General features: G+C 43.0%; 2 protein-coding genes across 2 annotated transcripts in view; one reads left to right on the top strand and one right to left on the bottom strand.

The window, feature by feature from the left end:
* Positions 1 to 12,021: 12,021 nt before the first annotated feature.
* On the top strand, positions 12,022 to 19,058 carry LOC310789305 (cornifelin homolog). The gene is made up of 4 exons (XM_083650917.1): positions 12,022 to 12,131; positions 16,752 to 16,856; positions 16,981 to 17,141; positions 18,011 to 19,058. Exons 2-4 carry the CDS (start codon positions 16,754 to 16,756, stop codon positions 18,215 to 18,217), a joined length of 471 nt encoding a protein of 156 aa, XP_083507043.1. The 5' UTR covers positions 12,022 to 12,131; positions 16,752 to 16,753; the 3' UTR covers positions 18,218 to 19,058.
* Positions 19,059 to 20,241: 1,183 nt separating this feature from the next.
* peli1b (pellino E3 ubiquitin protein ligase 1b) overlaps positions 20,242 to 24,973 on the bottom strand; it is an 81,058-nt gene continuing 76,326 nt past the window's right edge. The window contains exon 7 of the mRNA XM_083651110.1: positions 20,242 to 23,303. Coding sequence (XP_083507236.1) covers positions 22,725 to 23,303 — 579 coding nt within the window. The 3' untranslated portion in view covers positions 20,242 to 22,724. The remainder of the gene's footprint in view (positions 23,304 to 24,973) is intronic.

Raw genomic sequence — 24,973 nt, 5'->3', positions numbered from 1 at the left:
GAGCACTCATTACAGGGAGGGATGACAGCAGCATATATGCATTTAGAAGTAAAAACAGCTTTTGCACGGAATGGGACCTTTAAAGACGAGCTAAACCCAAAAAATGTTTTTATTACATCCCTGCATATTCAGTGCACCTATTTAATAATGTATGCACACACACAATCACAAAAATCAAATTTCTTTCGTTTTTCACACTTTTATCAAAAGTTCATTTTTCAGGATTTCATTTCATCACCAACTGTAATTCAGTATGGTGATGTAACAAAGAACTATCAAATTTCTACCCCATTTAAACCAATCATATCGGGACATGGCAGCTGTCAATCAATCTTCATTTCGAGGAGAAAATTCTGCAGGCAAGATGGCCACCTAGTGCCTGTAACCTGGGCAGAATTTCTAGCCCATAAATGTTGATATACTAAAGTTGTTAAACTCGCATTCCAGGAATATTGTATTTACGACGGCTCTTTACCGTGGCTAGTCGGAAAATGCCAGGATTGGGCAAATCCATCCCTAGAACTGTCAAATCAAATCATCAACACGCTATGGCCCGCCTCTCAACCCTCTTTCATCTCAGGCAATATCTGTTTTCAGTCTGATCCGTAACGACTCTCTCTGAGACCCGGTTCATGTGGTCTTTAAGGCAACAGAACAGTTAGCAGTTCAATCTGCTTCACTTTTTCCCTTCTGCCTGTTTATAGTTTCCCAACTGTACTCCGCTGTTCATTCAGAAACAGGCTGACTGTGAGCCTAGCTAGATCTAACTACCATAATCAACAATCAACCACAGGCCACAATTATATTAGTGTATATAAAACAAAAACTGAGTAATTAAGGGGTTTCTCTCCTATGTGTCTTTTACCACAGACAGCAAAAATGGTTACTCTCCATTGTGGCTCTTTATGTGATTCTTCACATCTCTTTTACAACCAAATCTTTTACCACAGACTGCACAATTAAATGGTTTCTCACCTGTGTGGACTCTCATGTGTGACAGAATGATATAATACATATATCAGTGTAAAACACAAACTGAGTAATTAAGGGGTTTCTCTCCTGTGTAGTAACTCATGTGTGTCTTAGCACATACAGCAATTAATTAGTTACTCTACAGTGTCTCTTCATGTGATCTTTCACATATCTTTTACAACCAAAACTTTTACCACAGACTGCACAATTAAATGGTTTCTCACCTGTGTGTGTGTGGACTACCATGTGTCTCTGCACGTTCTGTTTATAAAGAAAACCTTTCCCACAGACTGAGCATTTAAATTGCTTCTCTAATGTGTGGACTACCATGTGTCTCTGCAAGTCTTGCTCAGAAACAAAACATTTACCACAGACTGAGCAATTAAATGGTTTCTTGTCGGTGGCTGTGTGTCGTCTCATCATGTGTTTCTTCAAGTTTGATTTGAGACTAGATTTTTCACCACAGACTGAGCAACTAAATGGTTTCTCGCCTGTGTGGACTCTCATGTGTGGCTTCAAATGTGATTTGTCACCAAATCTTTTACCACAGACTGAGCAATTAAATGGCTTCTCTCCTGTGTGGACTACCATGTGTCTCAGCAGTTTTGCCCTGCTGTGAAATCTTTTATGACAAACTGAGCAACTAAAGCCTCTCGTCACAAGAACTTTTCTGTTTTCCTGTGACTCTAAACTCAACTGAGGATCACACGTTTCCATCAAATCATCACTGTTCTCAGTCTCAGGTTCAGAAGAGTCTGAAGTCTTGCCAGCACTAGTTGGTTGTAAATGACTAGTTGGATGTAAGTTCCTGGCTGGTTCTGATACTCCACAGTCCTCTCCATCATCTTCAGTTTTCATCTGGTCAGTTGAGCTGCTGGCTAGAGGCTCTGCCTCTCTCTTCTCCTCAATTTGGCTTTGATGAAGCTGTGAGGGCTGAGGTTTCTCTTCATCATCTTCACTCTTCACAGGAACAGCAGTGAATGGGAACTCAGCCTTCCCTGGCCCTTGAAGCTGCTCTCCCTCCTGACTGGTCCAGAGTTCCTCCTGTTTGTCTTTAATGTGTGGGGGCTCTGGGTCCTCCTGGTCCAGGCTGGAGCTCCACTCCTGCTGCTCAGGGGGAGCCTCTTCTTTACATACCAACAGGAGGTCTGGTGGTATGGCTGAAATACAGATGTACACATATTAGGGATGTCGAAAATCATAATTTTTCTTGACCGACAACCGACACTCATTAGCCGACAACTGTCGGTTAACCGAGAAGATTAAAATGCGCTATTTTACTGTCTGTGCCCCATTAAACCATTAGGCTACCAAATGCTTGATTTTTTTTCAGTAGAAAGCGTTTATTTTTTTACATCTACAAGCAGAAAAAAACACATTAACAAAACGAGAAGACAAGTTGAACCCTCCTGCCATCTAAACAAAAACATTCCTCCGATAGGCTATACTGCTCGCATTGCATATTAAGGCCACGTCAATTGACACACAGCCGCCCCGTGAAGTAGTGTTTGAGCGGACGACAGCCCAGGCTGCAGGGCGCACTGACAAAGTGCGCAGCATCACTACAGTATCTTCTCTTTTAGCAATAGTCTCACTAATCCCACTGTGGTTTACCTGCTTTTGAGATCTGCAAAAAATAGTTTGCTTCTGTCTCACCCGTTCGCTCTCTCTCTTCACACACGCGGCGAGGGCTGTGCTCTCTGTGCCTGGCAGGGCTCCACAACATTATAAAAACAAGTCCGCACTCCGCACGCAGTCTCTTGTGAAACAATTTATCCGAACTGCCATGTGTTGGACAGTAACGTTAACGTTAATTGATACTTTTCAATCGTCAATTCGACCGCTTCATGTCATTTTTGTAACACGGTAAAAACTACTGTTTCATTGAGTGCGAGCGTATGCATGCGTGTGCCTGATGAACATGCACTGCAGAGAGGGAGGGAGAGAGTTGCCAGGCGCAGCAAGCACGCCACGCACACGCACATGCAAGATGTGTGTCCCGGCCGTTAGACCGAATGAGACAGTGAAGAAAAAGTAGGCTAATGACAGCACACACGGAGTTAACAAAACTATAGAACATGTATGAGCTGATTGTTTTGCTGGGTGTGTTAATCATTCTGAAGTGGTCCCAGAGCACATCTGAGCTGTGTGCTCAGACATGAGCAGCAGAGGGGCGGGGCAGTCAGTGCGCTCACTTCAGTGACTCTGTGGCTGCAGCAGGTGTTCAGCTGTGTGTGTGCTTCGCTGCGGAATGCGTTTGATCAGACATCGGGTAGATAAAATCAACATGAACCATGTGTTTATTTCCAAATCTAGCTTGATTAATACTTGCCCCATCGTTTAATATACTTATGTTACATTGCTGACCACGAAGGAGGGGGGGGAATCGCCACATTGGCAACACTGTTATATGCAAATTAACATGGAAATTGACCGTTTAACCGACATGCTTAACCGACCAAAGACGTTCTCGGCGGTTAACCGGTTAACGGTTAACCGTCGACATCCCTAACACACATTAAGGAAAACTGTAAATGAAGTCAACCTAAACTTGTTATAATGGCTTCAAACTTTTAATGAGATCCATAGGTAAGAGATGGAAAATTACCTACCGTAAATTCCGGACTATAAGCCGCGGCTTTTTTCCCGTTTTTTGGCCTTTTTTGCCCCCTGCGGCTTATATAACGGTGCGTCTTATCTATGGATTTTTTCCAAAAAAAAAAAAAAATCTCTCTTTTTTAGCACTCTTTCTAACTATAAATCCACTTCTGTTTTAATTTCCTCTCTTGCCCTCTTTTAACAACATAACATAACATAACATAACACAACACAGGTAAGCAGAAAGAAAAAGACGAAGCAATCACGCCATGAATGAGGAAATGACTCACCTGCTGGAGGCTGGAGATACACGCTTGGGCTAAACTTTTACTCCGTGAAACACTATCGATTAAGTCCGACATCGCTCAGAGGTTTTGAGCAGCTTGAAAACAAGTTTGAAAACGTGCAGAAGTCCATCCACTCACTCACTAAAGAAACTAAGGCAACCGTGAACAGAGTTTATAATGCGGAAAAGCGCATCCGCGCACTGGAGGACAAAAACAACACAGTGAGTCCGAAAATGGATAAAATGCAAAATCGAAACCCTGCACACGCAGGTTGATGACTTAATCAGCAGGAGTAAAAGAAATAACATTCGCCTGATCAATGTAAAAGAGGAGCTGAGATTGGTGACATGGACGCTTTCGTGGCAAAATCCTGTGTTACATCCTGGACCTGAAGGAAGGCGAGAAACCACCAGAGGTGGACAGGGCACACCGGGCGCCTCGGCCACGTCCAGACCCCGGCCTGCCACCGAGGGCCATCTTCATCTGCCTACTCCGCTGGCCCGACCGTCAACTCATCCTCCAGGCTGCGGGGAAGAAGCCCCTCACCTGGGAGGGTACGCGCTTTTTCGTCCGGCAGGACCTCTCCGCGTTGGTGCAACAGAAACGCGCAACATACAACAGCATCATCGAGTCAATGGATATCGCTTTGGCGTACTGTACCCAGCGAGACTCGTCATAACCAGACCGGACTATCTTTAGCACTCTTTCTAACTATAAATCCACTTCTGTTTTAATTTCCTCTCTTGCCCTCTTTTCACCACACCGCGGACACTGTGTGCCCAGCGGCGGAACAAGAGCTCAAAGTGAAACTGCCGAATATCTTTTGAGTTGGACTGGTCAATAGTACTGTGAGTAACTAAAATAAAAAAATAAAAAACGGAATTCTCTCTTCTTTAGCACTCTTTCTAACTATAAATCCACTTCTGTTTTAATTTCCTCTCTTGCCCTCTTTTCACCACACCGCGGACACTGTGTGCACTGTAAAAAAAACAAAAAATACCACAATGTGTGATTTTGTCTGGGGATTAGTGACCTGACTTTTGTTTTGTTGAAATGTTAATAAATGGGAGCTTCCCCAAACAGCCATCTCTTTCCCGACAATCCCCTCTGTGCACGAAGCCTTACATATGGTAATTAAACATCAAAACACCCGCGGCTTATAGACCGGTGCGGCTTATAGAAGAAAAAAATAGTCACCTTTGAAGGTGCGGCTTATAGACCGGTGCGTCTTATAGTCCGGAATTTACGGTACTTTGTTCTCACTTGATTTATTACCTCAATAAACATGTTCCTAATGAGTATATAGTCTCAATCACTAGTTTCAAGTCTTCTTCAATACAGCATTATGTCAATTATGGTCCCATTTATAGTACAATAGACAATAAAGCAGGCTATGCTTTGTGGCGTGATTGACAGGTCGCCTGTCCAATGATCGCACAACCTCGCCAATCATGGACCAACAGCAGGCATTGCTACAGCTCTGTGGGAACCCCCTGTTCACGCGCTAGCTGCTTCAGGCTAAAAACAAACAAGGTGGCGACAGGCCGAGTGGCGACTGTCAAAATACCAAACTCTAGGTTTCAAAACAGGAGTCCACAAACCAATAGGTGACGTCTATACAGTCTATGGGTGGACCTCAAAAAATGATTGAGGCGTTATTGGCTGTAGCTTGCTGCTGATTACTGACCCTAAAACTGAATTCAAAAGCACCTGTCCCTGAATCTGAATTACTGAATCCACGGTTGAGCTCTTAGGCTTAAAATGGCATACAACGATGCCATGAGGTTACTTCTCCGTGTTCCCAGGTGGCATAGTGCCAGTCAGCTGTTTACCTCTGTTGGTGTGCCCACCTGTGAGGCTTTGTTAAGGCGACTCATGTACAATTTTATGCAGCGCCTGGAAGTGTCAAACAACAGCATTATAGTGGCGCTAACAAACCCTATAAAGAGCTCTTACCGGGTCACGTCCAGGCTGCGCAAGCACTGGCTCAGCAACTTGCTACTGATTAGGTAGGAGTGCACTACAGCACTTTTATTGCACTATTGTATTTTATTTTATTAATCTGTTTTTCTACCTTTTTCCCATGTTGTATGTTATTGTATGATACATCTATGTGCTATGGACTTTTGTCTGAAATAAAGATTATATTATTAGGGGTGATTGATCCGATAATGTGCTGCCAATATTGGCTCTCTGTCCAGTGACTGTGCAGCTCGCCGATCACAAACCATGTAGCACTACGGCTCTGTGGGAAACCCCTGGTCTCGTGCTAGCTGCTTCAGGCTCCAAAAAAACCCAAGATGGCGACGGTCAAAATGTCGAACTCTGGGCTTCAAAATAGGAGTCCACAAACCAATGGGTGACATCATGGTGGCTAAGTCCATTTATTTATACAGTTTATGGGTGGACCCAGCCTGGCTCTCTCGTGAGGGAGAAATCCACAAACGCTATGGATTAGCCTCCTGAAAATCTGTGTAAAGATCGGCACGGCCTGGGGTCCTTCAGGCTAGAGCGAGGTGCTCGGCGCAGGCGAATGACGTGCAGCGCACAGGCCTTCTTGAGGCATCCTCTTTGCCCATGGTACACCATGATGGTACGGCATGGATGGATTGCCTTTTCCCCAGGGAGGGTCTGGTGAGACGAAGGAGGAGCGCGGCCAGGAGAAACCCACAGGGCCTGAGCCTCCATGCACCGAAGGGTCTTTCAATACTGCGGTGTAGCACTAGCTCTATTGCAGCGGAGTGGGCGTGATCAGCCCTTCCGCGGGCAACGTTGCAGACAAAGTAGGAAGGCTGATCCGTGAGCGGCTGCTTCCGGGACACGGGTTTGGGGTCTTAATCGGCCTCGGCTGGGTCTACTGGGCGAGGGTGTATGATGTTGACAGACCCGAAACACCTTACGACCCCAGCTAACATCACTGATGACGCGTCCCAGCGCATGCTGTAGTATGTATTTTGAACGTTATACAATGTTAGTTAAATAAATAAATAATGCTATTGCTACATGATAAATAGAAGGCTCCAAATAGACCCCATTATTGGTGATCGCCGATACTGCTTCCAGTGATCAGTGATCGGCCCTAAAAATCCTGATCACCCCTAGCTCTTATTACTAGAAAAGATAACATGCATTCTCAACTACAATAACTATAAAGATAAACATTTGAATCGATAACAGCAAACATAAAGTCTGTGTTCCCACTATATATATATATATATATATATATATATATATATATATATATACGGTATACACATTTATGTAGCACTTCGGTAATAAAAAAAGTGCCACGATGAAGCATTTTTTAAATCAACACTATTATTGGTGTTACTGTCAAAAAGACAAATTTGTGAAGAAATACATATTTTCTAACATGCAGTTTGTTGAATTGAATGAGAGACAGACAGAGACAGACACACACACACACACACACACACACACACACACACACACACACACACACACACACACACAGGGTGAGTTTTCTGTTGGCCAAGTGATTTTAGTTGAGTTGAACGCTGCTACACTGACACAGAACAGCTGATGAGATGGGTAACGTAGAAGAGAGACAGCCCCACCAAATGGCCATATTTTGCATTGGCTCACAACAGGAAGATCATAAACTTTGTGTGAGTAGTGTGAAATAACATTTAAATGTCACCAACCTGCTCTGTGTAATCGCACTTCTGGATTTAAAACAGCGTCCAGCTGCTTTCGTAGTCCGTCGATCTCACGTTTTGAATGAGAGGCTTGCTCCTCGTACTCTGCTATCGTTCTGTCAAACACCCCAAATATCTCTTCAACAGCTGCAGTTAGTCGCTGCTCCACCACCGCTCTCAGCTTCTGGACTTTAGACATTTTCATACGGTGAAAGCAACTTGTCACCCTCAACTAAATTACTTACGGACAAACTTCGAATCGTAGCTAGCCTACTTCAGTAAAATAATAATGTTAGCATCATAGCTTCACAGCCTTCACAGCTAACGTTAGCCACACGAGCCACACTGCTTCCTCTCTTCCGCATCCCCTTCTTCTTCTTGTAGATTTATTGGCAAACAACGAATTGGTGCATTACCGCCACCAACAGGTATGGAGTGTGGATCAACCATCTAAAAAGAAAAGAAAGAAAATAATAATAATAATAATAATAATAATAACAATAATAATAATAATAATAATAATAATAATAATAATAATAATAATAATAATAATAATAATAATAATAACAATAATAATAATAATAATAATAATAATAATGATAATAACATCCTCATATCCAAAAATATCAAATAGGAATCGATAACACTTATCTCCTGAGTTCTTTTGTTAAATATCTATTAACTCCAAGTTTACTTTGAACCAGTAGCTTTCTTTCTGTTCTTCTTCTTCTTTCCTTTCATGGCGAGTTGCACCCACCCAGGCGCAGCATTATCGCCACCAACTGAGAGGCTATGTTAAATTGTTCTTATAGTCTTGTAATCAGTCCTGTGTTTTGAAGATATTTGAAGAGACATCTTTTAAAACGATTCTTCCAGGTTACATGTTACATTCCAGTTTGTTCGTTAATAAAGTGTCTTTCAGTTGTATCCAGGACAGAGAAGAATGACATGATCCACAGTCTCTGCTTGATTGCAGACATCATGTTCCACATAATCCCACTAATCATTAACCCATCTACCCTACTTCCCACCAGTGACTGTCCCTCTACAAATGTATTCCTTTGGTCTCCATCCCAGAACCTCTGTCACTGCATTTTGTCTCTGCTCCATATGAAAGCTTTGGTTTCTGCCTTACTTATTGGTATTGCCACCTCTACTGGATAATGATTTGCTTGTTGTAACCAATTTTGGCTAAATCAGGGGCGTAGATATAGACAGGCATAGATTGCACTGGGGCCTGTGGTGTAGGGGGACCATAGAGAGAGCAGGCCCTCCAACAATGTGTTGGGTGGAGAACGGGCCCTGGCAAGTGATTCAGATTGCCACCTTGGAAATACGCCTGTGTTCAAAGAAGAACATGTTACAATAAATTTGGTGCCATTTGCTATATATGCCCTCTGATAGCTTGACCTTTGACCTCTCTACTTTCCCAATTCAATAGCCTAAGTCACAACCAAAATAAGTTAATGTTGAACAAGGCTAGCGTGCACACTAGGGCCCCTCAAAATAGCTTGCACTGGGGCCCGTCGTGACCTTATGCCAGTGGTTCTCAAATGGGGGTCCAGGGACCCCCAGGGGTCCTTGAGGGGGTTCCAGGGGGTCCCCAGTCAAAAGGGGGGTAATTTATTTTCCCTATAATTCCATTCATATGTAACACAATGACTATTTTGGTCATGGGTTTTATACACTTTCTGTAATAAAACATCTAAAAGCATCAATCTTATTATCATATGGGGGACCGTGGGACAAAATCCTATCAAATAGGGGTCCGTGGTCTAATCTTTGTCAGTTTAGGGGTCCCTCATGTGAAAAAATTTGAGAACCACTGCCTTACACCACTGGCTAGATGGTCTACTACTGTTTCATTTTCTTGGATGCCTACATGGGCTGGTACCCATAACAAATGTATATAGCTATTCCTAACCTCATAATTCTATATAACAATTGCAAAACTTTCCAAACAATGTCCTGTCTGTCTACATTTTGAGGAGGAATGTTTAAGACTAGCCAGGGCTGGACTTGAATCTGAACACAGTAATATTCATAGTGGTTTGATTTTCTCTCTCCATTGTAGTGCAAATACAATTTCCAACATTTCAACTGTACACACTGATATGATCCATTATTCTCTTGGCTACCTTAACTTTCAACTCTGGGACAAAAAATGCACTAATCGTTTTCTCAATCTCTGGATTTTCAGAAGCATTCATAAATACATGTACGCTACTGCCCGTACGCTACTGCCCGTACGCTACTGCCCATATCTCTCATGTACTGTAGTAAAGTGTTCACATAAGATTGCAAATTCACAGTTTTTCCGGCTTGAATGAATTTGTTCCAATACTGAGAAATCTATGATTGGTTTTTAGTTTTATCTGAAATTACACTGCAAAAGAATCTCCTTTATAATTTTGTTGATTTCCTAACACACAGTTTGGGAGTGGGTTGACTCGTTTCAGTATTGTTTAAAAATGTTTAGTTTTAGTTTAGTTTTCATTAGTTTGAGTAGTAGTAGTTGTCGTTGATGTTGTTGTTGTTGTTGTATCGGGGGTATTGTGAAGGCAACTGACTCATTGTCATCTAGTCATGCTGATTCGTGTTTCCAATTGAATGCATAATTAATTAGAAATCCAGTGGTGTTTATATTATCGAGTACTTTAACAACTTACATACTCCACACTAAGAAACGAAGTGATCGTGGGATAATTGCAACTTTGTCTCCTGAATGGTTGTGGTGGTGTATTTTTCACCTATAAGTATGTTCATATGTATATTCATTATGAAAATGTGTGTAGATCCAATATAAACATTCTCAACGGGACCTATTAGATATGCTGGTATACTCATAACTTATTACTCACTTCTAATTAATTTTTAAGCCCCTGACAAGTCTCTACCCAACCCCCAACCCCCCCCCCCCCCCCCGCTTTTTTTCTCTCTCATTTGGTGTTGTCTTACGTTTAGTCAATCTGTTTTGTTTTGTTTGTCCTTTTTTCTTATGTTTCGAGCTTTGATGATAAAAAGGGTGATCTGCCACAGATCAATGTACATGCTCTCATGCTACTGAATTGTGTTTCTGTCTATCACTAATAAAAAAAGTTATAAAAAAAAGAAATCCAGTGGTGTTGATTTTCCCCCCATAAGGTGTGTTCGGTTTAATTTTAAGTTCCTCTAGTCTAGTATCACATTAGTCCAGCATATTAGTATGCAGCTGCAATACACTTACTTGTAGTGGACTCTAGTCTACTTACCATGTGCAGCAGAAAGAAACTTACTTGAATGTGAATTTCTAGATGCATCGATGAGAGATTATTATATTATTATTTAATCCGAATATTGACCTATGTTTCACCAAACATAGCCTAACATAATACTTCTCTATCCTGTAACTCCCTCAGAGCCAAAAGGGCCACATCAGGCTTCGTACATCCGTCTATAGAGAGCCAAAGTGAAATGTCACTTCCTGCTTCAGCACTGTACCAGAGATTTTCTTCCGCCATTTATTTTCCCATAGACATTTCATAATATGCGTCTAAAAATAGTTTTGCTTGTTCAAACCAAACGGTTCAGATATATTTAGAAACAGTATATAAGTATATAAATAATATATAATAATAAAAAGGTCTATGGGAAAATAAATAGCGGAAGAAAATCTCTGGTACAGTGCTGAAGCAGGAAGTGACGTTCACTTTGGCTCTCTATTGAACTCGTAACCATTCCCATCCCCACTCTCCTCAGGGATAATGGATGGACCAACAGCCCCCTCCCTCCACTCCACTGAATCTCTCTCTCTCTCTCTCTCTCTCTCTCTCTCTCTCTCTCTCTCTCTCTCTCTCTCTCTCTCTCTCTCTCTCTCTCTCACACACACACACACACACACACACACACACACACACACACACACACACACACACACACACACAGTCTCTTTTCTTATTAATATCCTTAGCCTCATATCTTAATTATACAGTATGTGAATTATGTGCCGGTATGTATGTTTGCACATAATGATTAACATATCATGGCCATGACTGTGCTATGATTGATTGATTGATTGTGAGTGTTGTATTTGTCCTGTTTTATTTGTCTACTGCACAAATGAAGTAGCCTGGTAAACGTGACCGGCTGGTTTACCAGGCTACAAATGAAGTTCCGCATGGAAAAGAAAGTAATTTGAATTGAATAGAATTCAAAGCAGAAGAAGGAAGTTTCTGGAGAGTGATACCCGAATGCAAAACAGTAGGCTGCTAATGCAGTAAACGGACAGTGTTGAGTTTAGTGAATGCTTCATAAAGTGCTATTTTTCAACTCATAATTTTGATGATAAGCTTATAACTAGCACTTTTAAAGTTGAAATTGACAAACCCATCTGATGGATTTCAAATTGCACTATAAGTTGTTACAGTTGTGTGAAAGTGTTACAGACTGTAACAGTCGGTAGGAGTAACACCCCCAGGCCCCAGCAGTGGTTCCTCCCAACGTCACGCCTGTCCCAGGTTGGGTTCCAGGCATCAAGAAGAGGTGGAGGTGTACGCACGTCTCTAATGACACATTATATACATCTGCTTTTCTGATTTCTGCACAGAACTCAGCTGATTATTCCTCCAACAAGCAGGTATGTTGTTATTATTTATGGTAGTAGACCTAGTTTTAGTAACTTACTACAAGGTTGTGCTATTAATATCATATACTGTATTATTAGAATTATTATATAATATTATATGTAGGCTATTTTTGAAATCTTGACAAGTGATATGAAGAGAAAAGTTTCATGGTTATGTTTTACTGTAACAATAATGTGTTGTTTATCTGCTGGCTGGGTATTATTTATTGTGTTTTTGATGTGGGACAGCTTAGGTGACATTGCAAATACTCCATATGACTCAGTTCTTAATATATTGACTGACAGTTCACAATTATTATACCAATAACGCTGAAATATTTTCATTTGAAATCAAATCAGTAACATTTTTGAGAGGCCAGCCGTCATGAGAATATACATTGTAATATTTCTATAGACAGTTTCACCTTAACAAAATCAACATTTAAATTCCCCCCAGCTTACTTCATGTTGCAGTGTTTGCTAGTACAATAATTGACATGACATAAGCTAAGTTCCAAACTGTTCCCTAGCAACACAATTCCATGAAAACAGTCTATAACATTCCCATAAGGACCCATTACTTCACAATGACTTTACTGTACTTAGTGACCTTGTAGTATTTCCCCCCTATGGTATCAGTAGTCTATAATATCCCTAGCAATAACTAAGATTATTACAATATAGGAACTTGATATTTGTATAGCATCCTTCTAAAACCTGTTATGGCATTAATACAGCAGCTAAGTTTGCAAGCGAGGATATAGACAAAACATATTGCATGAGAAAACTCATACTAGAAAGTAAAAACTCAAGTTTAATAGTTCATTATACAACACAGCTCAATTAAAAATGTCTTAACCAAGCAAGCACATTATGGAGAACCTGTCATTGTTGCTGTTATTTTCAATTCTATTCTATTGGCTGCCCTCCACATAGGATGTTTTTAATGCCCTCTAGGGTGCCCCTTCATATAATAAATTATGATGATGTGCCCTCTACATCAAGAACATTTTGATAATGTGCCCTTCTAGTGGAGAAAATGTGATACAGTGCCCTATAAGGTGCCCTTACAATGGAAAAGGGTGCCGTTATCAAGTGCCCTCTATGCCACCCCTACATGACAGTGCCCCAAAGCGTGACCTTTTCAGCAGAGGAAATGCTGAAGTGCCCAAATTAGGTGCCCCTTCTAAGGGAGAGGTGCAGTGGAGTGTGGAGAAAATGTGATGTGGTGCCATAGGTGCCCTTACAATAGGATAAACCTGAGGTTCCCCACAGGCGTCTTTCTGATGAAAAACATGAAGTGCCCTCTCGCATGCCCTTCCAAGTGAGAAAACACAATGAAGTGCCCTTGCAATGGGAATTGTGTGACATCATCCACTCCATTGTGACGTCATCCACGCCATTGTGAAATGTGCACCTCCACACCCCCCCCCCCCCCCCCTCCTCCTCCACACTTGACCTCCATGCCAAATTTCAGCCTCCTAGGGTGGAAACTGTGCCCGCTAAAGCATGGTGAACTTTTTGTGGACCGACTGATCAACCAACCAACCAACCCAGTTATACAGTGAAGAAAATGAGAAGCAGTGCCTTACAGTCTCCCCGACTCCCCAACGTGCCCTCTAGGGGCAGACTGTCCCAAAGTGGGTGCCGTGACAACAGTCTAGGGATGCTGTCAAATACTTTCATAAGATTTAGAATTTACCTTTAAAATATGCAATAATTAAGATGGGTGCATATGATGGAATAGCATCCGAATGTGCCAGACAGGCCACCAAATTTGAGCTTTTAAGGCAAAAAAAAAAGAAAAGAAATCGAGCTAGCTAAATTTTCCCCAGTAGCTGGCTGCGCCATATCCCTGTGGAAAGCCCTCCTACTACATCATACATGCACAGTATTGGGGGTAACTCATTACAAAAGTAACATATTACATGTAATATATTACTTTTAGCAGTAACTCAGTAATATAACGTATTACTCATAGGATTTCAGTAATATTATACCAGTTACTTTGTCAAGTAACTCAAGTTACAAATTGAGTTAATTGTTTTTAATCAAAGCACATATTTAAAAAAGATATAATCATTTCCTAATCAAACTGTGTGTTTTTATACAAATAACCACTACAGATGACAATAACAAAGGAAAATAATAACATGTAGAATTTTGGACTGTTTACACTGACTTCAAGGCGGTTGACATTATTTTTCGGGATGGTTCCAGGGCGGCGATGTCATTCTGCTGCTGCTGCTGTTGTTTTGGTGAAAGTAATGCAAAAGTAGTGTAATAAGTAAGGAGTTACTCTACACAGACAGTAATATGGTAAAGTAACTTATTACTTTCAAATGAAAGTAACTAGTAATATGTAGTATATTACATTTTGAAAGTAACTTGCCCAACACTGTTGGGACGGCACGGTGGCTCAGTGGTTAACACTGTTGCCTCACAGCAAGAAGGTCCCGGGTTCGAACCCCGCTCCGTCCCAGGTCCTTTCTGTGTGGAGTTTGCATGTTCTCCCCGTGTCCGTGTGGGTTTTCTCCGGGTGCTCCGGTTTCCTCCCACCATCAAAGAAAGACATGTATGTTAGGGTTAATACTCCTGTCAGTGCCCCTGACCAAGGCACTGGCAAAAGAACTGGAGTTGGTCCCCGGGCGCTGCACAGTGGCTGCCCACTGCTCCTATAGTTCTAGGAAGGTTCCTAGTAGAGGATGGGTCAAATGCAGAGGATGAATTTCCCCAAGAGGATAAATAAAGGATAACTTAACTTAACTGTACATGCATTATAGCTTTATGTATATATAGCGCATGTTCTGCAGTAGGTGTCACTTCCCCCCCCACACGCCCGCACTTCCAACAGCCTAAATCCACCACTGGCTTAGATCAAATCAAGCTTCTTTACTTAGTCAAAAACCATGTCAAACGTTTGGTCACAAGACCTTCTGGTGAAGGAAGATCACAACAAGACCTTCTGGTGAAGGAAGGTCTCGTGACTGAAAGCTTGGCATGGGGTTTGACTACGTAAGTTCAAGTTCAAGTTCAAGTTTATTAGTTGTCCCGAAAGGGCGATTTGTGTTAATTTGTGTGTAAATAAACGTGCATCGATCAGTGTGTGGAACCTTTTTAAAATTTTTCATTCTTGATGCTGCTCTTCGGTTTGTCTAGCACCTTAGCACATTCTATGGTCGTGAGTCAGTGCGGTGAGCCTCTCAAAGTATAGGGAACACACAGCTAAAGCTAAAAAGACCTGACGTCTGGAGCAGAACAGTTGCATATTAACCTTTGTGTTTGCCTTCCTGCGTGAGTAGTGTTTGCCTTAGGTGTTGCTATAGCGTTTATCATTCACATTTCTTTCATTCTTGATTGTACAGTACTGTATGAGTAAGAGAAAATGACAACAAAGAAATCTCAAATCACTTTCCATTGTATGGAACAGGGATATGCAAACAAACAGAATAGTCCAGTCATTCTAACTCAAAAAAGGGCCCAACCCAGGAGACATTTCAATAGGCTCATGTTAGCGTACAGCTGCTTTACTTCCTGCTTTTACCACCTCAAAAGGGTTGCTGTGAAATGAGTCCATAGTAGTTTCATAGTTTCTATCGGTCCTAATCCCCCTCGTATATTAAAGGTATACCTTAATGGAATTAGTGGAACATACTTTTTTCAAGGTTAAAAGCAAAGTTTTGATGTTAGAGTGACACGGTCTGGGTAAAATTGTATTTCAGTAATATTTGAGATTGTATTGCAAATGAAAAGTGCAATACAAATAAAATGTATTATTATTATTAATGGAGGGTCTATATTTCCATCTACCCAACATGTTTTCTTTTCCTACATTTTTGGGGTCAATCTTTCCAAGGAAACACCTTTTCAGGGGATATTCTAATAACCTTCATTTGGGGTAGGCCTACACCAGAGGTTTTCAAAGTGGGAGGCGGGCCTCCCCAAAGGGGGCTCCAAGCAGTTTCAGGGGAGGCTCAGCGAATGGAAGTGAAACAATATTACTTTAGTTATCGCATTAGTTATCAAAAGGAGATCACATAGAGGCCATTTACACCTGGCGCTAACATTCATTTTCTGTGATCAGATTGCAATCGGATAGTGCTTGATCCACTTGAAAGTACAGGTGTAAACGCCCCCAAGACACATTGGTGGTCAGGGATGCATTGTGAACACATTGAAGACAAGTGTAAATGCAATGTGTCCTCTCAAATCTGGATACAGCATCTGTATGCGGATTGAGAGGGCACCCATTCCCTCGTAGAGCAAACAAACTTTGATAATATGCACGTAGACGGTTTTCACCGAATTGTCATCCCTGTCCTAGGAGTCCTGAAAGTCCTGTCCTACTGTACTAGCAAACCCTGCAACAGGAAGTGAGCTGGGGTTCAATTGAAGCTGTTTTTGTTGTCAACTTAAAAGCATCTATAGAAATATGCGTATTTTTGGTTCAGAAACGTTGACATTCTACATTTCTGTGGATTGCAGAAAATGTACAATGCCAAGGTTTTATTCTGGTGACCAGACTGCTATAAAACAATGAATGAATGAAAGTTGGAAATGGAACTCTGTATCACCATTCATTCATGAAGCTATCACATAATCATCTCTCTCTTTCTCTCTCTGGGTCCACAGACATGGCGGTGACGGTTCAGCCCGGCATGTTCATAACCTCGGCGGACCTGAAGACCGCGAGTTGGACCAGCGGCCTCTGTGACTGCTGTGACGACATGGGCGTCTGTGAGCATCTGACCCATATCTGTCATCATCATCATCATCATCATCAGCATCACCTAAGTCTGTGTTGATATTTCCTGGTTTGTGGTCTCACACATATAATGTTTTGTGTGTGTGTGTCTGCCAGGTTGTTGTGGGTTCTGGTGCCCGTGCTGCCTGGCCTGCAAGGTCACTTCGGACTTCGGGGAGTGCCTGTGTTTACCTCTGGTGGACGTGATGTTTGGTGGCACCGTTCCTGCTGCGTCCATGGCCATGAGGAGCACTATGAGGGAGAGATACCACATACAGGTACATGACCATGGCCATGAGGAGCACTATGAGGGAGAGATACCACATACAGGTACATGACCATGGCCATGAGGAGCACTATGAGGGAGAGATACCACATACAGGTACATGACCATGGCCATGAGGAGCACTATGAGGGAGAGATACCACATACAGTTACATGACCATGGCCATGAGGAGCACTATGAGGGAGAGATACCACATACAGTTACATGATACGCTCACCTTGGATAGGCTGCTTTAAAGGACAACACTGACTGACTTTTTTGGGGAGCTTGGTCCATGCTCATCTTACCCAAAAGGTGACAAGATCATTGGCACCAAAATCACCTGTCTCAGGTAGATAGCATATGTAATCATCTTCTTAGTTAAATTTGGCTAAGTAGTGTCTGTGGTGGTGTCAGTCACGATTTGTGACGGAAGTGATGTCATCATCAGTGATGTCACTTGAGCAACTGTGATGTCATCAGCGATGTCACTTGAGCAATTGTGACGTCATCAGTGATGTAATAAATCCCTCCTGGCTGAGTGCTATATAAGTGGTGGCAGTATAGACTTTCTCCAGTCTCCATCCTAGAAATCGAACGCGCTTTACTTCTGCTAAAAGTGAGAGAATGAGAACTTGTTGCAGCTATAATGTGGGATTTAGCTGGGTAAGTGGAGTGGCTAGGGGGGATATGGGTGGTGGGAGGGGACGAGGGAAAAGAGGCTGTAAGGGGGAGTGGCGCCGTTATTCACCACATTTACTGGATTGCAATCACTCGTGCCTGTCTGACAGTCAACAACCAAACCGCACAGTGTCTCACCTCAAATAAGGATGCATGATGTGTATGACCTGTGACCTGTGACCTCTCCCTCCCACCTGACAGGGCTCCATGTGCGATGACTGCTGCATCGTCACGTGCTGCTTCGTTTGTGCCTGGTGTCAGATGGCCCGCGAGGTGAAGAGCAGGAAACGCCCGCTCCTGATCACCACCCCCTACAGCATCAACACCGCTGTGCAAGTCACCGGCGGCGTCAACCCACTGCCCACTTACGCCGCCCAGCTCCCACGTGCCTCCGCCCATATGACATAATAGCAACTCTAGCATGTGACAGTAGGGGTACACGATATCGGCAATCATATTGGTATCGGGACGGTTTTTAAAATATATACACAGAATCATTCCTATATACATGCTGTTTGAATGATTTGCTTATAGTGATCAATACTCCGCTTACAGTGATCATTATTGGCCTTGTCCCCCACCTGAGAACTAGGTTTTTTTTACTACCGTAATTTTATTATTCTTTTTTACTTACAAACTGCCAAAAATGAGCCAACGAGATACACGAGCGATATCATGTGCATGTCTGTCTGTATATGGAGAGATCACAGCATCTCTGTCTGTGGAGAGATGTGTCTACATGCGACTGCTGTGTTGGAAACAGCTGGAGGCCTAACGTACTGTATGGATTTTTAAAGTCAATGACATTCCTTTACTTTATACATACTGTATTCATGTAATACATAATACAAATGTCAATTAGATGGTGATCTGCATGAGAAATAAAGAAAAGAAAAAAATCTGTTATAATGATCATCTGCTTATAGTGATCAATTTGACCCGTCCCACTCCCAAGGTGATCACTATAAGAGGAGTGCACTGATATATCGGTATGGTCAGATGAGCAAAATAACAGCAATTTTAATATTGGTTATCGGTATCTGCCCAAATTTTCATATTGAGAGGAAACAATGTGGTGAATCTATGATTTATGGACTTTTCCAAATGTTTTGAGCAATATAATGCCATTATCTGCATCAGCACTCCTTTCCAGTGGCTGCTCTATGGAATAATGCTCCACTTGTGTCCAAAGGGACAAAGTCAAAAGTCAAATCTACACTATAAGATTCTTTAAATGAAATAACCTTCTTATCAGCCTAAACCACAAAGGGTATTGGATAAAGATACTAAGTACCGTAAATAGGGTAAGTCGGGGTTACATTTGTATAGTTTTGCTAAATTTTAATAAATCTTTGGACCTTTTGATACAGATTTGTCAACATCCATCTTATCTTCACCGCCACAGCAGAAGGAAATTGTTACCAGATGCTGCCAGCCACAATGTAGATGCATCATCTGATGAGATGGGTGTTGTCTTTACTCATGAAAGTCACATTTGACAAACATTTCTGCAGCCATTAAATGGTAAAAAATGGTAAATGGCCTGCATTTATATAGCGCTTTTATCCAAAGCGCTTTACAGTCAGTAGGTACATTCACCCATTCATACACCGATGGCGGCAGGCTGCCACGCAGGGTGCTGGCACACCATCAGGAGCAATTTGGGGTTCAGTATCTTCTTGCCCAAGGACACTTCGACACGCAGACTGGAGGAGCCGGGAATCCAACCACCGACCTCTTTTATCCAAAGCGATTAGCGACGACCCGCTCTAGCTCCTGAGCTACAGCCGCCCCATTAATTTGAGAAGTGGAAATAATGAGCCATAACGTATCCAGTCTGCACAGATGATATTGAGAAGAAAGCCTGACGTTGCAACTTACTTTCCCCCCTCCTTCTGAATCTAGAGATTTCTAGTCTTTCAAAGCTTTCGAAACCATGACAAACAAGTACCTGATGATTTGTATTTTCCCCAGGAACTCTCAACACTCGGCAACACTTGACCCATTGCAATTTGTACCCTTTCAAATGATTGAACACGTTTGACACCTACGTATATATCTGATGCTGCATTACACTTTCTCTGAACTTTGAGTGTCACCTACATTCTCATGACAACAAATCACTGAAACTCTATTGTTTTAGTTTCGTTGAATAGGTGAATCCACTTTCCCCCATTGTGATATTATAATTGCTAATTTGCATAACCCGACGCTGCCAGATGGTTTGTTTTCACATGTGATCGTGATCTCATGATCTCACGCGACTCCAAACTGCCTCGCAAAGGTGAATACTTGCATTGAATGTTGACATAACTGTTGTTCCCTGTCAATCAAAACCAACTCAAAAATGGGGGCCATTCAAGTTGTTCTAATCTAATCCCATCTATTCATTTTGTTGGCCGTGCAAATGAAACGCGGCAGGCACACTGGCAAAATGTGTCACTTTTAAACTTTATTGTTTAAAGTTGGTACAAAAACGGTTTGAAACATTCTATGCGTTTGCCTTTTCAAAAGCACGAGGAGACTCCAGGGAGGAGGCGAGCGGTGGAGGGGCGGGGGGGTAAAGGTGGTCGTGGCGGCCATGTCTGGGTGTAGAAACAGACAGGACAGTTACAGACAGGACAGTTACAGACAGAGTGAAGCCCTTAACTCACACACTTGATCCACAGAGACAGACAGACAGACACAACATGGGGCCGGGTCAGGGGGAAGGCAAGACACAAACTTAAATAAAGACTTTTTACTGATGAGGTATCCCCAGAAGACCTTAGCGGAGTGTGTGTGTGTGTGTGTGTGTGTGTGTGTGTGTGAGAGAGAGTGTGTGTTTATGTGTGTGTAGATGTGACGCAGGTCATTGTTTTTTCTCCCTGAGGTGAGTTAGTGTGTTGCAGTCCGAGCATCGGGGGGAGGGCATTGATGAGAATTGAACTACTGTGTGGAAAGGTGAAACCCCCACACCACACGTTGAATACATGTATATGCTACATACTTACTCATGATCATAAATTACAATCTCTCTCTCTCTCACACACACACACACACACACACACACACACACACACACACACACACACACACCGATACCTGCAACCGCCGACTTACTTCAGAACTTAAATGCATAGCTGATGCTCAATCTGCATTTAAGGACGGGTCAGTTTGAGTCATTTGTAAAATCGGTCAACTTGGAATATTTATAGTGCGTGTTTGTGTGTCATCCTGTTGCCTCGTTGCGTCAGTATTAGAAAGTGGGCGTGCTGCAGATTATTTTGTACGTACGCACTGAGCCTCTTGAGTTGAGCTTTCACACTGTCCAAAACATCAGGATCGCCTTAAGGACATAAGGTTGAGTTTCACCTCCAATCTTGTTGGAAATGGAAGAGTGCAGACAACTAGCAGCCTCCGATTGGGCTGCACAATCAACCATCTATTCCTAGTCAATAGATAAGCTTAGCTTCGTATAGACTGAAACATTTCATTACATTTAAAATGTCCATGGTAGCCGACTTGAAAACAGTCAATATGTTGGATTAAGATACCCAAATTGGAGTATAAATCATTTTGTTTTCTCACATGGAGTCTGATAAGATCATTAATTATGAAGTGTGCAGCATCCCGGTTGAGCAGAACAAAGCGCACACTGTCAGCACTGTTCACCGCAGCACGTTTTCCTCATAACCTACAATATGCATTTACATTGTTTGCATGATGAGCCTCAGTTTAGACAGCAACACACCAGTTCCTTTCCCTTTCTACTATAATACATTAGTAATTGACCCAGGTCTGCTTTGTGTGTGTGTGTGTGTGTGTGTGTGTGTGTGTGTGTGTGTGTGTGTGTGTGTGTGTGTGTGTGTATGAGTGTGTGTGTGTAATGTGTATGCCGTGTGACATTAGCTACATAGCTAGCTACAGTATCCTGGCTAACCTACAGTGCGCTCACACACAGAAAACCTGTACTTGGCCTTGTAGGGTTTCCCCCTGGACTTAAAGGGAGGGAGCAGCCAGATCAGGCTGCTTGACTGGTTACATATACCACTTTTAGCTCAAAAAGCCCGCTTATAGGTGCTATTTTTGAACACCATCCACAGAGGACTCCATTTCCCATAATGCTTTAGAGGAAGTCTCCATTCCAAATCTATTGCTTTGAACGTGAAAGGCTGTGGCGAAGCCTTTACGAAAGAAGTAGAAGCGAACAGACACACGTTACACAAAGTGGGAGGAGCACACCAGAAAAGGGGGAAGGCGGGTGTATAAATACGACGAGACGCTGCTGTCAAGATACTCAAACTGATCTGAGAGCAGCCGGACATGAGGGAATAGAGACGCAGAACAAAACCCTCAGAACACACCTAGAACCTTATATCTGATTAACATGATCATACTGTGTTTTCAAATAAAAATGCTAAAGAGTATTGAAGTTAGGCATATTTGACAGATGAAGGATGACGCCATGGTTCCTGTGGGCCATAAATAAATGTCTTTGTTTAAGTTAGCTCTAATAGACGTACAAGATGTATATTGCAACAATAAACAGGAATAAAACCGTATGCTTGCCCTACGGTGTGTTAGTAGTATAGATAAATACTGTTGTTAAAAGTTCTTTGCCGAAAACAACACAAACTCTCAGCCAGCACTGTTCTTTTGTATGTTTGTCTTTTTGTGTCTCTGGTTTCACATGAAAATAGAAATCTTTGTTGTCATTCATGAAAAAGCAATATAAAGGTCACTTAAAAATGAGAGAGAGAGAGAGAGAGAAAAGTCCAGAAAAAAGCTTTATAAAAGAACGGCAGAGGTCAGAACAAAACAAAACCGGGTTTCTGGGCAGCTACGGGCGTCATTCCTATGCGTGGTTAGCGTCCAAATACAAAAAAAAACTCCTCCTCGCTCCAAACGGACGCTGGGGGTGGTGGGGGAAGAACTAGTCGAGGGGTCCCTGGAAGATGAGTCTGACGTAGCCCTGCTCTCCGGCCAGCTGCTGGGCACAGAAGGGGCAGGCTGCGTGGAAGGTGTGCGTGCCGTGCGGCAGCGGGATCTGACTCCAGAAGGCGGCCGTCTTCTCCGAGCACACGTGGCCGCAGGGGCTGAAGGCGTGCGTGGGCGGGGCGGCGTCCAGGTAGAAGCCGGCCTCGCAGCCCAGCCACAGGGGCACGTAGGGCCCCTTGGCTCGGCACATGGGGCACTCCCGGTGGCGGCCCTCGCGGCCCTCGCGCTCCTCGCGGTGGTTGCCCCAGTCGTGGTAGCCGTGCACGTGGCCGCAGTGCAGGTAGACCCAGGGCTGCTTCTCGTCCGGCGTGTCCTTGCGGCGCATGGAGGGGAAGGCGAGCGTGTTGAAGCCCACGGGACACTGGGGGCGCGCCGCGTTGATCTCCTGCCGCAGCGCCTCCAGGTGTTTGACGGTGGGAGTGCGCGACAGGCCCTCCGCCGTGCGCCACAGCAGGGTGGCGCCGCACAGGTCGATGAGCGAGCCGTCCACCAGCTCCGGACTCTCAGTCTCCACCTAGAGGACAGAGAGAGAGAGAAAGACTGTCACCATCTAGTACCATAAAACGGTCATTTTCTCAATTAGGGACTTAAGTTACCTACTAAGTTAAGTTAGGTTATCCTTTATTACTATCTTTAAAATAAAAAAAAGTCATGCTGAGAAATCCAAAAATCTCAGAACCAAATGACCATAATGTATCCGCAGAGCATTGATAGGTGACATTTTCAGTTTCTGTAACAAAGTTTTTTGTTTTTTTTTACACAGTGTGGGGGTTGTTAACCCTACACGTATCCTAAAAAGGACGTTTTGGGTAACTTTTTGTCTGGCCACTATCCATCCGTCGGTCAGCCAAGGTTGAACCTACCAGGAGTTTCTCTCTCCAGACATAGGGCATAGCCCTCAGGGTCATTGTGGCACGCAAACCTTCCTACCATGATAAGGTAGATACCCACAGGAAGGGAAGGCAGAGGCTGAGCTGCTGAGATGAACCTCTCATGGAGCGAAGTACAACTTGTCGCTAAATAAGACTGTGCTAGGTGGAGGAACATTATCGATGTCTTACAGTATTGCCCCATAGGAAGCGAACAGCGCAAGTAGCTTCAGTAAGTAAGTAAAAGGGGTTGATAGTGTTGTTTAGATCAATAGGAATCCTTCAACGAGACATCATCAAGAGACTTACTTCAAGAGAAACTGAACACCTGGATCTTTGGTGCCAGGTGATGTCACCACTGTCACACTTTACACAGATTTGGGTTTGGTGTTGAATTACTCTTAGATTTTAACAGACTTGCCTAAGAGGAGAAAAGTTAAACCGATGTTGTAATTCCTATTGGTGGCCAGCAGAGTTCGATAGAGAGAAGAGATCACTGATTAATGAATGCACCTTTAAGACCTCTGAAGCCACACCCCCCCCCCCCCCCCTTTAGGCGTGGAATCAAATCCAACCACAGTGTCTTCTCCTGTGTCGACACTACTGTCTCTATTTCAGCCGTTCTATTTGACAGTAAAGAAAAACTACAAACAGGTGTGGACTTACAGAGCAGACAAGGCAAGATCACTCTATGAAATGACTTAAATGCATGGAAACTGAGTACTAATTTCAATTTGTGCCCAGATAACTCGCATTAAAATACATAATCCAGGCAGATCACGTCTAAATATGAGGAACTCAAGAGAACCTGCAATGTGAACTTTATGAACTTCAGGTTTTTGGAGATTTCCCACATTTTTCTTCACTTTAGCTGTGCTGATCGCAGCCGGTTAGAAAGGTAAAGCGCTGAGATTTGTAGTGCTCAATGCAGCCCAGTAGGTGGCAGTCACCCCCAGCCTTTTCCATGTCTCTGGCTCACCCTGGCTAAGGTGGGTGTATCAGGGAGGAGGTTGGACAGCTGGAGGCAAGATGACACAGAGGTGGTGATAGAGGGCAATACAGAAAGCCGATGGGGAAATACAGTGTTGCGGTAGCCTAGCCTCATATAGGACACACTGGGAAATTCCACTGTCAGATAACAAGGGAAGAAAGGAGAGAGATCTAAATGGCCTGCATTTATATAGCGCTTTTATCCAAAGCGCTTTACAGTCAGTAGGTACATTCACCCATTCATACACAGATGGCAGCAGGCTGCCACGCAGGGTGCTGGCACACCATCAGGAGCAATTTGGGGTTCAGTATCTTGCCCAAGAAC

Source organism: Poromitra crassiceps (assembly GCF_964638095.1).
Source record: "Poromitra crassiceps genome assembly, chromosome: 14".
Classification (NCBI taxonomy): Eukaryota; Metazoa; Chordata; class Actinopteri; order Beryciformes; family Melamphaidae; genus Poromitra; species Poromitra crassiceps.
This window is presented reverse-complemented; position numbering and strand designations above follow the sequence as displayed.

Coding starts and splice junctions, on each gene's coding strand:
- LOC310789305 (XM_083650917.1), top strand. CDS start 16,754: ATGGCGGTGACGGTTCAGCCCGGCATGTTCATAACCTCGGCGGACCTG. Junction 16,857..16,980: donor CTGTGACGACATGGGCGTCT/GTGAGCATCTGA, acceptor TGTGTCTGCCAG/GTTGTTGTGGGTTCTGGTGC. Junction 17,142..18,010: donor GGGAGAGATACCACATACAG/GTACATGACCAT, acceptor CCCACCTGACAG/GGCTCCATGTGCGATGACTG.